We start from the raw sequence: 16,997 nt of genomic DNA, 5'->3' as shown, positions 1-16,997 counted from the left end.
TCAAACAAGTACCTGGTCCCGGCCCTGAGAAGCCACAGTCTAACTCAGACGAACGTACCAACCTCTGGTCTGGCTGGGTAGCAGGTTAACAGAGGGTTCTCAGCTGAGGGATTTGGTGGAGGAAGGTTGTTCTAAGCATAGGGAACAGTGCGAGGAGGGCACAGCTCAGTAGGGGAGTAGGAGACAAGGGGAAGAGTCAAGGCAGAGGACCTGAGGAGAAGATACGGGACTGGAGAAGGAGCAGGAGGAAATGGCAGCAGAGATGTAGGTGGAGAGATGTAGGAGACTGAATTTAAAATGGACAGAGCCACTAACGACACTGGCAGAAGGGTCATTCTAGGGCTCTCTGGCTAGGTTCAGGACTACCAAGGGAAGTTGTCCCCTTCCTCTTCTGAACTAAGATCTGGAGTAACATCCCAAGGGGAAAAAACAACAGGCGATGGGGCCTCCATTTTACTGCTGAAAGGAGCAGGGAAGCCCTCGTGGCCTAATGGAAAAAGAGCCTGGTGCCTTTGTAAGGAATTGTTGAGCAAAAGGATAAAACGTGGGTTTTATATTAGCTCAGAGACCTACAGATCCTGGGCCTGAATCAACTCCCATTAGAGTCAGAGACTTTAATGAGCATCGGATCAGGCCTCCCAAGGAGGATGGACAGGGAGACTAGTGGGGAGGCTTGTGATCCTCACACTCACTGGATTGTTTTCTGGATTTTGAGGAGCCCTTGGATGACTTTTTGGGCTTCTTTATCCGCTGGTATTTCAGAGCTTCGAGCCTCTCAGGTGCAGCAGCGTTCCCGGATGGAGATGGACGTTCTCTAGAAAGGAAAAGCAGACATGCGCCATCAGTGGCCCCTGTCACACGCTGGCCGGAAGAGTTCCCATCCTCTGCCATGGAAAGGAAAATGTGAGGAATCCTGGGCGGATGGAGTAAGGTCAGCCGGCCGCACTGATGCTACACGGGATGCTGGTGGAAACATGACACTGGCTACTTGCTGCCTTTCGGACAGCTGTAGTGCCCCTCCCCTAGCACCTCAGCTTTTCCCCGGGCCACTGTGTCCCTCCCTCTCACACCACTGAGAGTGCAGATCAGGCAAAGTTCACAGAGAGGGGTTAGAATCCAGCCAGGGTTGCTCCTGCGGACAGAATCCAATGCCTGCTGATGGCTAAGCTGTGGAGGAATCGGAAGAGCCACGCTGTAAGGCAACTGGTACCAAGACTCACATCTTAAAAATGCATTTGGGTCTGTAATGTCAAAACCATTAAGTGGGTAGAGAGGGGCAGATCCTATGTCCGACAAGGCACTTTTGGGAAACCTGCATCAAACCCCTTTAAAGAAAGAGAAAACAAAAGGCGTATGGAAACAGAAAGCGGCCCCCATGTGACCACTATGCACAGCGCCAGCTGCGGCAGCAGGGACTCAGACAGACAGAACGCAAGCCGAGATCCTTCCCTTCCCCAGCCCCACAACAAAAATATGGCAAACAGAAACACAAAGGGTTTGCAAGCCAGCATTACTGGGGCCAGCAAGTTGATACCCCTTCCAGAATCAGGGCTCTGAGCCGCAACCCAATAAAACAAGAGCTGAGGATTGGTTCTGTTTAACTCTTAGATGCTAGCCTTCTGATTTTCTTTCCCAGTACAATAAGACATACCAGGACTTGGAAGTTAAAGTATTTACAAGATTTGATCACTGTGGGGGGCCAGATCTTTGTTTCCTGCAATGGGGTTTTCATTCAGGGGTTCAGCAGTGTGAGTTTCATCAGCTAATTTCTCTGATTTATTCTCTGCTGGGCTTATTCTTCCACCAAAACCTGTATGCATGGGAAACAGGCTCTGCATACATTTTTTTTTTGTACAGTTCTTTCCAGTCTGCTCGTCCTTCCTTTACTACATATGGGGAGGCAGGACACCCGGGGAGAGGGAAGATGAGTACAGGAAAAACCCTTCCCTCCGGACCAAGTCTGCCCAACTATACAAGTTCAGTTTTCACAAAATCTTTGACTTTCCCATTCTCACCCTTCTGTCCCATACCTTTCCCCCCAACAGTTCTACCTTGATACATCGCGCGTCAAAACCGAGTTCATGATCCACAAACAAAAGTCTGAGCACTGACACTTAGGGCCAGATATACTACAGATAATAAGAACATAAGAATGGCCACACTGGGTCAGACCAATGGTCCATCTAGCCCAGTGTCCTGTCTGCTGACATAGGCCAATGCCAGATGCCCCAGATGGAGTGAAGAAAACAGGGAATCTTTCAGCAATCCCTCTCCCTTCACCCATTCCCAGCCTCTGACAAACAGAGGCTAGGGACACCATTCCTACCCATCCTGGCTAATAGCCATTGATGGACCTAACCTCCATGAACTTATCTAACTCTTTCTTGAACCCTGTTAAAAGTCTTGGCCTTCACAACATCCTCTGGCAAGGAGTTCCACAGGCCAACCATGCGCTGTGTGAAGAAAAACTTCCTTCCTGCTACCGATTCATTTCACTGGGTGACCCCTAGTTCTGGGCTGAACCGGAGCCTTCACACAGCTCTGTGAACACACCTCAGTTGTGACCTGCAGCTCTCACAAGCCCTGGAGCCCCATTCCCTAGGAGAGTGCCACAGAGTGCTGCCGACTGTCAGGCATAATGCCAAAGAGTGGGGGGGAGGTGGCTTGAGGTATGAGCCAGAGCCCATCAGTGACAAGGCCGGGTCCACAAGGAATAGGTCACAGAATCCTAGAGCTGAAAGAGACCTCAGTCATCCAGTCCATCCCCCTGCCCAAAGCAGGACCAACCCCAACTCAATCCCAGCCAGGGCTTTGTCAAGCCGGGACTTAAAAACCTCCAGGGATGGAGATTCCACCCCCTCCCTAGGGAACCCAGACCAGTGCTTCCCCACCTTCCTAGGGAAATAGTTTTTCCTCATATCTAACCTAGACCTCCCCCACTGCAACTTGAGCCCATTGCTCCTTGTTCTGCCATCTGTCACTACTGAGAACAGCCTCTCTCCATCCTCTTGGTACCTGCCCTCCAGGTAGTTGAAGGCTGCTATCAAATCCCCCCTCACTCTTCTCTTCTGCAAACTAAACAAACCCAAATCCCTCAGTCTCTCCTCGTAGGTCATGTGCTCCAGCCCCCAATCATTTTGGTCGCCCTCCGCTGGACCCTTTTCAATGTGTTCACATCCTTCCTGTGGTGGGGGGCCCAGAATTGGACGCAATACTCCAGCTGTGGCCTCACCAGGGCCTCATGGTGCTCACAGTGACTAAGTCAACACTCAAACCCAGGTCTCCCGAGATGAAAGGACAGAGATTTAATCCACTGAGCCACCAACACATTCCCCTCCGTCACACCTTTCCACACAGGAGGGGACATTCTTTTGGTACCATTAGTCTCTCACTGGAAACCACTAATCAAATTGTCTCAAAACGCCTGCTCCGAGAGGGGTGGCTCGGAACATTTCTGAATTCCCAGGTGCCTCAGAGTCATGGTAGTGTTACTCAAATGTCAACCTAGTCCCACTCTCCTGTTCCATGACAGGTAACTGCCATGGGCAGACCAAAAATAGTCTGCTCTTCTGCATCTCCTGAGGAGACACAAAGCTTGACCAAGCTTCAGAAAGTGCTGAGGGAAAGAGGGAAATTAAGGCAACGATTCTTCTTCTGGCTGGCAGTTTCCAAGAGGTAGCACCAGCAAGGAACATGGCACTTGCACGTCCCAGCCATCAGTTCCAGGGTTCAAAGAAAGAGAAGCCGATGGCAAAGACAGCAAAGAGGAGGCATGTGTCAGATCCCGGGCACTTCAGTAACACTCCCCTGAAAGGGTTCATCTGAATGCAAATCGGAGCTGGTCTTCTGTTCACACTTCACGGCATTTGAGATTCACTTAAAGTAGTTCAGCACTCTGGCATCCTCATTCATTCCCATCAACTCCTCACTCCCCTGCGCTCATCTTCAACGCAGCAGCAGAACCCGAGATGGAACCGATAAGTGTGGGGTTGACGGATGAAGGTGTGTTCAGAGAGGCAAAACTCATTTCTACATGCCAGCTGCACGACAGCCTCTGGTAGAAAGAGTGGTGGAATTCTAGTTTGCCCACACAAAGACACCACAGCAGATCAAGAGAGACAGCAGGCACCTAGGGCAGGCTAGAGCAGCAGAAGCCAAAAAGATTTGGACAAAGACAATGATTACATTAGCCGGTGCATTTCTCACAGATAAAAAGTGCCATCTATGGACAAAAAGTGAACGTTTGTCTGGCTTGCCGGACAGTCTGTGGGGAAACCGCATTGTTAATGGCCCTTGTGATGGATGGGAGGGGTGCTGTCCTTTTCTAAACACCCCAGCATTGAGTAACTAAAGGGTTAAACCCAGGTAGCTAGGAAGTGTTGGCAGGGAGCCAGGAGAACCAATGGGAAGGAAGTATTGAGATCTGAATTGAAAGAGAATCTGCCTGCTGCTTTTTTGAGGGGAGTTCAAATCAGGAGGGGGGGGGGGGGAAGGGAATGAATTAAACCAGGCAAGAACACTATGCCTAGAAAAAGAATACCCATGCCTAAAGAAGGAATACCCATGCCTAGAATTGGACTGGATCTTGAAATAACGATGTTAAATAGCAAGTAATTTACTAGTCGAGCAGCCGATAGAATTTCCATTGACTACTCAACTAGTCGATAGGCACGTCTGCATTCCTCCTTTGAAATATACAGGGGGCGGGGGAGGGGAGGGCGGAAATGAACTAGTCAACTGGACTGATAATCAACTGGACTATCCGATAAACTTTTGCTTATCGGATAGTCGACTAGCCCTTAACATCCTTACCTTGAAAGTCCGGATACGTGAGTAGATAGGGAATGTTTTTAGTTCAATGCAATCAGGTTATTTTCTTTGTTTTGTTGTTTGGTTAAATTCCTCTGTGCTGAGTACATGTGCTGCCCCCATTCTGAGATGTGCGGTAGCATGGCCCCGTAGCTGCTTAATGAACCCCGCTCAGACAGGAATCAGGGCTTCTCCCTCACCTACAGAAGGAGCTCCCTGCTGAGAACAGAGCAGCAAGTCTCTCCCAGCCAGTAGGGACGCGGAAGCAGGGCCATGCTACCATGCAACTTAAAGAGAACCTTGCCCCGCCCTTACACTGTAACTAATGCTGAATCCCAGGGAAGCAATTCTCTGTGCTTTAATCAGTTCTCAGTTGCATTATAACACCCAGCAATCAAGTATGTTTACCATATCCATCCATCTTTTTGTTTTGTTAATAAAATCATCTTTTTTTTTAAGTTTATGATCTGATTCTTGTTTCCTGGAAGGTAACAGGAGGCCTAAGTGTGCATGCCTAAGATGGAGAGGTCAGCTATCGGAGATTACGGTTTTTCTTTTCTTTTTCAAGCTCTCTTGTGGTAAAAGAGCTTGTATCCCTCTGGAAGGTGTTCCAAAGAGCTTCTGTGACCTGGGGGCGTTTTTAAGCAGAAGCCTATAGAGGCAAGGTATTTTAAAGGACTCTTGTGGGTCCCCACCTTCTCCACTCGAAGTACCAGAGAGGGGAACAGCCTTGACAGCCCTAAACGGAAGGAGCTCGCTTTGGATGCCAGTGTGAACTCTGTTCTAGCAGCCAACTGGTCATTTAAGCCTTCCAATGCGGAGTATTAATGAAGAAACCAAGCTCCGACCCAACAGCAGGTCAGGTAGAGGAGTTGCCTTTCCTTTCAAAGAGAAAAGCAAACTGCAAAACATACCCTCTCTGTGGGATTAAGGCTTAGACCTCAACCCTGAATTTAAGATGCCTGAAATGGCATAGGTCCTTGGAAAGCATAAGAACGTGCAAGACACATGAAACCCAATCCCCGGTTGCAATCAGATCAGTCTGGCACTGAATGGGTTTGGGGAGAAGTGAAAGAAGGGAAGTTGGAGGAGATACCTGGGGGTCTATGCTCTGCTCAAAGCTTGGCCCAGTAACTTGTCCTTCAATACATCTCCATTTCCGCATCTGCAAAATGAAGAGAATACCTACCTCACATTGGGGTTTTGTAAGGCTTAAAGTATTGCAATAGGCCCTGAAAAAAGGCATCACAGTGCACTTCAGTATCTGTGGCCACTTAGCTCAGGCTACTTCCTGAGTATTTAATATACACGGAACCGGAACTTCCTGTTACTTGACTCTACGTCCCTCATTGCATTTTGGTGCTAAGGCTGCAGCGGGATGGCGAGACTTTACCTGGAGACAAGAGGGGCCGATGTAGGAATGGGCTTTCATAGCAGTAGACGCTTAGTTAGAATACAGCAGGCTGGTGACTTTGAGGACACTGATATGACTAGCAAAGTTTCTTGATTTTGCTAACAGCATTGAAAAGCATTTGGCACAAAGAGCAGGTGCAACTGAAGCCATCAGATTTAGGATATAAAAACAACCCCTTTCATATTCACCGCTCAAGCCCACACCTCAAGGTTTGATGAACGTGCCAAGAGACAGAGCCTCAAGACTATCTCTGATGGAATAGCTGCAACTCCCCACAAAGCAGGAACCATCAATTTCACTAGAGGAGAAAACCCATTTGTAGACAAGCCACAATTCCCTCCTTGTCACATTACCGAATTGGAGGGAAGCAGCCAGATCGCTGCTGCACCCCTAGGTGGGGGTTTTGGCCCCAGAAATTCGTATAAAAGGGAGCCATGTGGGGTATTGAATGGGAGCTTATTGTTTGCTGATCTTATGTACGCTATTTATGTGAGTGTATAATGTCTGTGTGTGTAGGTAGGAATCTGTAATCTGTGTGGAAGCTGAATATTTCTCTGAATGTGATTAAGCATTGCTATGGACAGGCTGATTAGCCAGGCCCTGTGGGACAATGGCACTTGATGGGCCAAGGACACACCGAAAGAATGGGGGCTGTCACCTGAGAGCAGCCAGCAGGAAACACAGAGATTGGCCTCTGACCAGGTGACCTGCTGCATACAAGAAGAGGCCAGGAAGGAGGTATAAAGAGGCCATGTGGTCGATGCCATTTTGTCTTCAGCTCAGCACTTCATCCCAGAGGCAGCATTGCAGGAATTGAAGGGCCCGAAAGACCTGTGAACCCATCCTGATCTTAGGATGCGCAATAAGAACTTTTAAACCAGCAGCTGCAACATTTCTGCTAGAGCCTGCATCGAGAACTGGGAGATTCGGTGCATGTAACGTACTGTACTTTAATAACCTTACTCTCATGCTTCTCTTTCTTGTGTTAATAAACCTTTAGTTTTAGATTCTAAAGGATTGGCCCAGCGTGATTTGTGGGTAAGGTCCAAAGGGTAAATTGACCAGGGATCTGTGGCTGGTTTCTTGGAACCGGACAGAACTTGTTCGGGGTAGGTGGGATTGGGTGCTAGGACCCCCCACCTGTGTATGAGGCCCGGGGCCATCTGGGGCACGGATATTGCTGGGGTGTTGGAGGGGTTTTGCTCGTGAGGCTTCAGGCAGGCTGCTGAAGCGCTCTGTGGGACTGGTTTGTGGCCTATTTGGAGAGGTCACCAGTCTGGGGGCTGTAAGGAGCCCCGGATTTGAGCAATTCGCCCTGAGAGGACACCCTCAGCTGTGCCCAGACACGGCCCGGTCCGTCACACTCCTGTTGGGACCAAGTGAGAAATTAACCTTGCTCAGAGGGGCTAGATTTAAGATGTATAAGAACTAAGGCACTATGGTTAAAGTCCTCTCAATAAGGCAACATGTGTGGTGAATGCAGGGTTGTAACTTAATTTTAGAAGCTAGCACTCCCGCAGCATTTCTACTTGGTGCTCTTTAACGAGCCACACATTTTCTGCTGCTGAACAACAACTGGTATGGGCAACGATAGCATTTGTGGTCCTCCCACACCCAGCTCACACCCTCAGTGCTCCATCCCTGATACGAGCAAGTGTGTGGCTATTCTATGCACGCAGGATCTCAGTGAACTTCTCCAAATGTCCTGTCAATGCAGCTCAGTCCTGACCAAAAGTGACTTCTGGTGCTCCGTTCTTGGTCTTTCATTAGAACGGCCGTACTGGGTCAGACCAAAGGTCCATCTAGATCAGTAGCCTGTCTGCCTACAGCGGCCAGTGCCAGGTGCCCCGGAGGGGGTGGACCGAAGACAATGATCAAGCGATTTGTCTCGTGCCATCCATCTGACAAACAGAGGCCAGGGACACCATTCCTACCCCCTGGCTAATAGCCTTTTACGGACATAACCTCCATGAATTTATCTAGCGTCTCTTTAAACTCTGTTCTAGTTCTAGCCTTCACAGCCTCCTCTAGCAAGGAGTTCCACAGATTGACTATGTGCTGTGTGAAGAAGAACTTTCGCTTATTAGGTTTAAACCTGTTACCCATTAATTTCATTTGGTGTCCTCTAGTCCTTGTATTATGGGAACTAATAAATAACTTTTCTTTATTCGCCCTCTCCACACCACTCATGATTTTATAGACCTCTATCATATCCCCCCTCAGTCTCTTCTTTTCCAAACTGAAAAGTCCCAGTCGCTTTAGCCTCTCCTCATAGGGGACCTGTTCCAAGCCCCTGATCATTTTAGTTGCCCTTTCATTCTCCTCCATAACAGGCTGAAACAGCTTCTGCTTTTTAAGTCCTAAACCAACTAGCAATCCTGTGCCACTGCCGGTCCCCTACCACACAGCTATACCGATCTCACTCAGCCTGGCCATGCAGCAGCCCTGCCATTTCTGCTACATTCCTCTTCTATGAGGATATTAGCAACTGTGATGGGTATTTTTCTAGAACCATAAACATGAGAGACTAGGCTGAAAATGAATCCAACTCCATTTGTTCGGTAAACTCGTCTCCCTCCCCACACACTCACCTCCATTTTTGGCCCCACATAACAAATGCACTAAACCCATTAACACAGTTTTACCTCAACTGCCATAGAGTGGATGGTGGCAGGAGAAAGAACAGCTACTCACCAACCCTCTCTGCCACCCTTTACTTCTGTAGTCAACTGCACCTCTCCGGTTGTGATTTTTTCCAAGACCAGAAAAGGGTCTCCCACTCCCCTGGCCCCTCTTGTAGGGTTGGGGCAACAGCCTATGCACAAAGCACATCCCGAACACTCGCATGTGGAATCGGTCCCTGCATTCGTTTGCTCTGCAGCGCTGAGTCACAACAAGGCAAGGTGGCCTTAAAAATACTTTCTGAAAGTTCTGCAGTGAACACAGACCCCAGACCCTACAAAGTTTGAGTCAGAAGAACTCATGGAGAAGTTCTCTAGGGCTTCGATTTACCACACTTCCGAATGAGAGTGAGTCAGAACCATATGCAAAGTTCCTGAAGGCACCTCACAGTTCTGGAGGGAGTGCGCAAAGCAGCCGGCTCCTGAGTGTGCAAAGGGCAGCGTTTAAAAGAGAAGAGCGTGTTACAAAGCTTGCACAGCTCACCAATGCTCCCTAGAGGAGCTGATACAAGTGTTTCTACTATGCAAGAAGGACCTTATCCTAGGCTAAGCAAGGAGCTGCGCTGGTCCAACCCAGCAGAGAGTCTCTGTTGCTCCTCTTCCAAGGCCTTTGTGCATAGGAGGTCAGAAGACAAGCAGACGAAGCCTAGGGAAGAACTGCAGCCCATCTCCGCCAGAACGGGAATCCACGGCACAAGAGGCAGGAAGATCCTAGGGTGCGATATACAATTTTCCCTGCCAGGAAAACATCCCTGCCTCTCTTCAGTTGAGCAAACAGGCAGAGAACTTCAGCAACAGCTTGGCAACTAAAAGGGCTGGTCTGAATTTATCTAGCCAGCCTAGAGCCCACCGGTTCAAATCCTGGTCAGGTTTACTCGGTCCTACACCCTTCCAAAAGTATTAACTCCATAGAGCTACAAAGGGTGCTTTCATGTAAGGAAACGTAACAAGCTAAGATCCGTTGTGTGCTGCATGGACTCTACCGTTCCCAGATGAGGCTTTGCTTAGGAGTTTTCTTTTCCCCTCCAGTCTTGTGTGGGATTGATTGCTGCCTCCATCCCAGAGGACGCCGTGGTTTTATCACTTGGGACCAGGTGAGGTTGCTTCAAAATCAGAGTCGCTAAAGAAACACAGAAGTCACACGCCCTTTCCACCGAGCAGCTGCCAAGGCACCCCCACCACAAGGAGAGAAGGAGCTGAGAAGAGCAGGGAGAACGCTGGAAATGGCACCCCTTCTACGGGTCTGCAGACAACACGACTCATCTACACAATGGACTTCGCCATGCTGAGAGGAGAGGACCACGGGAGAGGGGCGAGGAAAAGAGGGGCCGGAGAGGAGAGGACAGGAAGAAGAAAAAAAGAGCACCAAGGGAGGAAAAAGGAAAATAAATCAACTCAGGAGTGAGGAAACAAAAAAGACAAAGAAAACCAGAGAAAACTACTCGGACAAGAGGACTCAACTTCTCCAAGCGAGAGTGGGCGTGAAACGCATGCAGAGGGTCAGCACATGGAGTCTTTAAAGGGGAACTACTCGTTTCAAACTCAAAACCAGGGGGAGACCTCCTCCCCGCGCTGGGGGGGGGGTGGGGAGGCAGGCAGCTTCCTCCCCCACGGAAGGGAGGTCGCTTTGCCACTGGCACCCAGAGGGCAGCGGAAGCTTTGGGAGGACCCAGGACTGACTGTGCTGTCCAAGGCGAGGGAAGGAGCTGGGGCTGCCAGCACCAGACAGCTGCTCGCCTGCCTTCCCTGTGGTTTTTGGGTTTCCTACTACAGTGAGAGGACAGAGCCAACCCTTCCCAATTAGGAGACACATTCCCGGCACGTTGGGCTCCATTAAAAGAACAGGGAACGTTACTAGTGCTATTTCCATCCTGGCATACATTACCCACCCCCCTCAATAAAACTCGCCTGCCCTTCACGCAGCAAGAGATACAGCCCTGCAAACGCCATCCCGCTCCAGCCATGCGGAGGGAGTATCAATGATCCAGCATGCAGAGTCGTTTGTATCCCTCTCTTTGCCCCCGTCTGCCTGTCCCCTGCAGCCTGCTCTGCACGCATCCCTGCAGCGGAGATCCCATGTGTGCTGCTAGCAGTGCCCCAAACTGATCCGTGGCCACCACGGAGCGCGCAAACCGTGCCTGTCTCCCCCTCTCTGCTTTTATTACAGAAGCATAAAACCTGGCTGGTCTGGTATAAAACGCCAATGCCCCGGATCCACTGACCATTTTAAAATCCTCCCTCATGAAGGAATTACTGGGCTGTGCTGATTATGGGATTCTTTTCTCATTCGCGTGCAGGATTTATTATCCCTCTGCCTTCCCTATTAGGAATAATGGAGGGAGAACTGGTTCCATTGCGGTGCATTCGTACCCAAGTCCTAGAACAAGCTGTATTTCACTCTCTGGCCATGAGGTCCCTGCCGATGGACATCTGTGTGGCTTGGCTGCTGCTAAGATCTTTACAGGGCATGGGTTTTTATAGGCCCTGATGAACATCTCTGCCTGGAACTGGTGCAAGAAGCTTGAAAAGGCGTCAGGGTGGCCCTGGGTACTGGGAGCAGGAGATGGGATGTGGGACAGAACGATTCTATGGATAAACAGACTGCCCCGAAAGGAGGGCCGGCCTCCCGGGAGCTTCTGAAGCTCTGCGGGAACGACTGAAGCCACCTGATTGGGAGCGCCAAGGGTAATGCACCCAAAGGAAGCAATAGGACCGCTCTCTTGACCAGTCTCACATTCTGCCTCACCCCGATGCTTCACCCCCGTCTACCGCATTCTCTAGCTGGGCCTCAGTGTGATGAACGCACCAGGATGACTCCTCATTCTCTCCCCTGGTTGAATGTCCAACCCCGTGTTGCTCTCCCATCCCCCGCCACTCCTCACAGAGCGCTGGGGGGGGGGCTGTATCCCTTTGGGTGCCCCTTGCAGCTTTCGCTGTTTCGCTGCACTCCGCAAGCCTCTTTGATACGCTGCGCAGGCACAGCAGCTGTGAAGTTCTGGCAATCTGCTGCAGCCTCTCCGCTAGCGGCACTGAAAACAAGTCAGGAAGGGTCTGTCTGCACCGCAAAGTTATCTCCAAATAACAGCCCTTATTTCGAAATAACTTTCCTAGCATCTACACAGCCAAACCGCTATTTTGAAATTAATTTGAAATAGCGGAGCACTTATTTCGAATGTGGTAAACCTCATTCCAAGAGGAATAACGCCAAATTCGAAACAGCTATTTCGAAATAAGTGCTGTATAGACACTTATATCAAAATAGGGGGCCTCCAGCCTTCCCAGGGTACCCTGGTGGCCACTCCAGCCTCAATCAAGGACACTCTTCTCCCTCCTCCATCCCTAGAGCCCTTAAAGGGGTTGACTCTGGCCACAGAGCCTGTGCCAGCTCCAAGCCTGCCAGCCCAGAGCCAGAAGTCACTGCCCCTGAACCAGTGGCTCCAAAACATGAGAAACAAGCCACTGGCAGCCAGCCCTCCACTGCTCCCCCGGATCAGTCTGCCAGCTCCCAGGAGCCTGCCAAGACCTGGAAAAGGCGGGTGCCTTCCTGGTCTAGGGTGGAGATCCTGGATCTTATTCAAGTGGGGGGGATGCCCCCAACATCCACGATCTCCACACTAGACGGAGGAACGCGGCCGTCTATGGCAGGATAGCCACCAGCCTGGCCACCAAAGGCCACATGCGAACCCAGGAGCAGGTTTGCATGACAATCATATTGATGCAGTGAGACCCCCAACCCTGAGCTTCCCCTCCCCCTTCTTCCCCTTGCTTCCCCCTTCCAGCTCCCTCCTCCCAGGTTTCCCCCCTCCCTTCTCTTCTCCCCTCTCTCGCCTCCTTTCCCCAGCCTCACCGGAGTTTCATTCCTTCCCCCCCAGTTTTGTTAAATAAAGAGAGTTTGTGTTCATGAAAATACGTGTATTTTATTTGACATCAGGAAGGGGGGTTAGGGAGGGGTAAGTGGAAGGACGTGAGGGAGGAATGAGGCACAAGCCCCCAGTGGGGCAGACTAAGGAGGCTCTTAGTGCTCCTCAGGGCGGAAGCTCTCCTGCAGGGCCTCCTGGATACAGACAGCCCCCGTTGGACCTCTCGGATGGCAGCCTGCAGAAAGTGCAGTCAGGCTCGCAGCAATGCTTCCAAGAGAAGTACCAAAGTGGCCAGGGGCAGCTCTGGCTCCATAGAATCATAGAATAATAGGACTGGAAGGGACCTCGAGAGGTCATCGAGTCCAGCCCCCCGCCCTCAAGGCAGGACCAAGCTCCGTCTACACCATCCCTGACAGATGTCTATCTAACCTGTTCTTAAATATCTCCAGAGAGGGAGATTCCACCACCTCCCTTGGCAATTTATTCCAATATTTGACCACCCTGACAGTTAGGAATTTTTTCCTAATGTCCAATCTAAACCTCCCCTGCTGCACTTTAAGCCCATTACTTCTTGTCCTGTCCTCAGAAACCAAGAGGAACAAATTTTCTCCTTCCTCCTTGTGACACCCTTTTAGATATTTGAAAACCGCTATCATGTCCCCCCTTAATCTTCTTTTTTCCAAACTAAACAAGCCCAGTTCATGAAGCCTGGCTTCATAGGTCATGTTCTCTAGACCTTTAATCATTCTTGTCGCTCTTCTCTGTACCCTTTCCAATTTCTCCACATCTTTCTTGAAATGTGGCGCCCAGAACTGGACACAGTACTCCAGCTGAGGCCTAACTAGTGCAGAGTAGAGCGGCAGAATGACTTCACGAGTTTTGCTTACAACACACCTGTTGATACAACCTAGAATCATACAACTTGTGGTCCACTCCATGTTATAGAGTGCTGTGGTGTCCCGAGTGAGAGAAACCAGAGCATGCAGAGACAAAATGCTTTACTATCTCTCATCGAGGTAGATAAGCAAGCAGGGAAACCAGAGAACTGGCTGTCCGGGGGGGGGGGGGGGGTCCCTTTAAGCACAGACCTCAGATAGCCTCAGGCAGCAGCCCCACACAGCAAGTCCTGACCTGGTGCCTTGCGGCCGGCCTTAAATGGATTCAGAGTCCACTCAGTGTGGACGCGCTATCTTGAAATAGCAAAATGCTATTTTGAAATGCATTTTGTGTGTAGACGCGTCATTTCGAAATAACTATTTCAAAATAACACTGCAGTGTAGACATACCCGAACACTACTTCCCCGGTACCCAGTCTGCTTGGTAGTGGCCTGTCATTTCAATGGGCCGTTAGAGCTGGTAACTGGCAAAAGAGCACACAAGAACTTAGTGAAAGGTGGAAGAGAAAGCTCAAATGCTACAAAGGAGCCTGAAAATAAGGACATTGCTTCATCTGTGCAACTGCCCTTCAAAAGAGTATCGCCAAGAGCTGTTTTCTCAGAGAAATCTAGCAAGGGTTACTTAAGCCACTGTCCTCACTGTTGGATTTGAAGCCATCTCGCAAGGTTTCACCAAGGAAAGTATCAGAGTTGAGGCTTCTCGCTGTAATTAACCGACTCCATTTTAAAACAAAGATATATTGTTCCTCGGGTGAGCTGAAGCTACGCAGCGTACTGCTGCCAATGGCACAAGGAAAGAAAAACAAAATAAAACAAAACCAGTGTTCCCTGTAAGCTGCACCCGAGCTGCCACTTAGGAGAGATTCCAATGCCACCCTGCTGATTAGCAGAGCGCCCACAGCTAGGTTTTGTGTTTCTACTGGTGGTGCACATTCCCACATGCCACAGTGCACATAAAATTATTCCACACGTGGACGGGAAAGATTAGAGGGACAATTGCCCAGAACTCCTCCAGTTTAAAACAATTTAGGAATCTTGGGAATGAAGCGGGGGGGAGGGGGGACCTCAACTATTAAAATACAATTGGAGAATTATTTCTAAAATGGGGATCCCTTTAATGAATTCATGGAATGAGATCATGATCCCAAAGATCGGTTTGCTAGTTGATGTCAAACTGAGAGCAGCTATTAGTGCTTGCTGAGCACGTGCCATTTTGTGTTGTTATTCTCTTATCTGTATCCATAGGATGAACCCAGTATTTCTTTAAAAAAAAGCTTTAATTCTCTAATAGCACTGAATATTTATAGCACTAGCACAGGCCATTTCTTGCAACTCATTTGGGTAGGTGTTATTATCCTCACTGCCAGGGGAGGAAAGTGGAGACGTTGGCACATTAAGTGACTTGCCTAAGGTCATGTGAGTCAGTGGCAGAGCGGCAACTAGACCCTACACATTCCTGGCTCCCAATCCTGGTTCAATGCATAGTTCAATGCTCTCAACCATGCATTTCCCTGCACAATAAAGAATGAGGAGCTATCTACTCTCTGCACTGGGCTTGCCCCACACAAGTCACAGCCACGCCAAGTTTTTCCTACCTGTATCCCGACTGCAAATAGGCCTCTCTGAATACACAAGAACATTGAGGCACTGCTAAGCAGGAAAACCCAAAAGCCACAGAGACTGTGTGCGCAAAGGTTTTGTCCTAGTATTTGACAATTCCTTATTCCCCTTTAAAGGAAGAGATGGGATTGGAAAAGCCCCTCCCAGGCCCCACTCCCCGCCACCCTCCGAGAGCCCCCACACCATCCTTTCGGACATGGATCACCCTTACCTATTGAGCTGAGGAGAAGCTTGTCTCGACAACACTGCCCAGATAGCTGAGATTAATCAAAAACAAAGCAGTTAACACCCGCAAGGAGCCGAGCTCCGCAACACATCAGCACGTCAAAAACGCCAACGGAGGAGAAGTGGGAAAAGAAGCCAAAAAAAAAAAAAAAAGCCCCAAACCAAATGAGGCTGGAAACAAAAAGGGGAAAGAAACAGAAAAAGAAAGAAATCAACGAAGCGGATGAAAACACTGCATACAAGCGCAGACCACAGTGCTCTGACAAGCATTGTCCTGTGATTCCCTATACCTGCTGGGCCTCACCAAGGTGTCCTGGTGTAGCAGATTGGTTGGAGACATATATATATATGCACACACACTCATACACACACGAGATATATATATATGTTTTTGAAAGACAATAGAATTGATTTGAGGTTGATTTTGTTAGTACAGACCCACCACGGATAGTAGCATCCCTCTCTGACCCATTCACCCAGTCTTCTAAAACCAGCAACCAACAGCAGTGCTGAATGGGCTAATTGGGTTTCTAAGGCTTTAAAGCTTCCAGGTACCAGAGAGAGTAAGTGAAATGCAAGGGGAGCACCGCAGGGTGAAAAGCCAGCTCCCACCCCCAAACCTTGCTGCTTTCCCGACACCTCAGCCAAAGCTGGCGACACACCATCCTTCCTCCTCGCCTGACCCAAGCTCTTCTCTCCACTTCCCTGAACTTCTTACTTCAAGCCATTCATCTCTAAGCTCCACGAGTTGAGGGAACTGAGAGGTTAGACCCCCCGCTATGTGAAAAAATAGAATTGAAAACAAAAAAAGACAAAGGGATGGAAGGAAGGAACGCCTACAGGCTCTAAGATGCTGCGAAAGAGACGAGGGAAAGAAGAAAAAGAGGCAGAGACGGAGGGAAAGAGAAGAAAAACAGAAAGACGCTTTGCCTGGCGCACCCCTGGTACCTGGAAAACCAGCCACTGGAGTTTAGCACAGCAGCCTCACTCTTTAGGGTAGGATCTGAGAATACCGGCAGCTTCCTGCTTTCCGCTCAGGTGAATTTCTTCTCCTTGCATGCTGTTCATGGGACTAAGTCCTTGCACCCGCTTCCCGCCCGAGTCGTGGGACTGCAGCATCGCTTTTGGAGATGGAGGGCAGGGTGACCTTTGGGGCCGTCTCTGTCATTCGTTAATGGTCACTAGACTTCGTGGGGAAGGGCAGAAAGAAGCCAAAGAAGCGGGCACGCTCAAATCTTCCAGGAAAGTCAAGAGCCAGGAAATAAAAAAGCAAACTGCCGGTGACCCAACAAAGCACAGGTAGTGAGACCCCTAACCTAGCTCCTGGCACGGGTGGGCCCTTCTCTGCACATCCGAAAACACAGCCGTCCCAATTCCAAAGAGACTTGCGAGGGGAAGAGCAGCTGTTGTCGAGTAACACACTGTGAATGACCGATTGCTCCTCTGCCTATTTAACCCATTAACGTGAGCCATGTCCTAACAGTGCCGGCAG

At 49.6% G+C, this 16,997-nt stretch overlaps 1 protein-coding gene across 4 annotated transcripts in view; it reads right to left on the bottom strand.

Annotated features, from left to right (window-relative positions):
- Window positions 1–16,997, bottom strand: part of IGSF9B (immunoglobulin superfamily member 9B) — a 125,613-nt gene that overhangs the window by 21,040 nt on the left and 87,576 nt on the right. For 3 of the 4 annotated variants that reach the window (XM_025190747.3, XM_089773391.1, XM_006135118.5), the window contains one exon: window positions 693–814. In XM_025190747.3, coding sequence (XP_025046532.2) covers window positions 693–814 — 122 coding nt within the window. Of the gene's footprint in view, window positions 1–689; window positions 815–15,491; window positions 15,538–16,997 lie in introns of those variants that run through there. The other variant, XM_025190750.3, reaches the window with a different exon arrangement.

The sequence above is a fragment of the Pelodiscus sinensis genome, chromosome 25 (genome assembly GCF_052426305.1).
Source record: "Pelodiscus sinensis isolate ZL-2025 chromosome 25, ASM5242630v1, whole genome shotgun sequence".
Lineage (NCBI taxonomy): Eukaryota > Metazoa > Chordata > Testudines > Trionychidae > Pelodiscus > Pelodiscus sinensis.
Note: the sequence above shows the minus strand (reverse complement) of the source record. Positions and strands in the feature narration are given on the sequence as shown.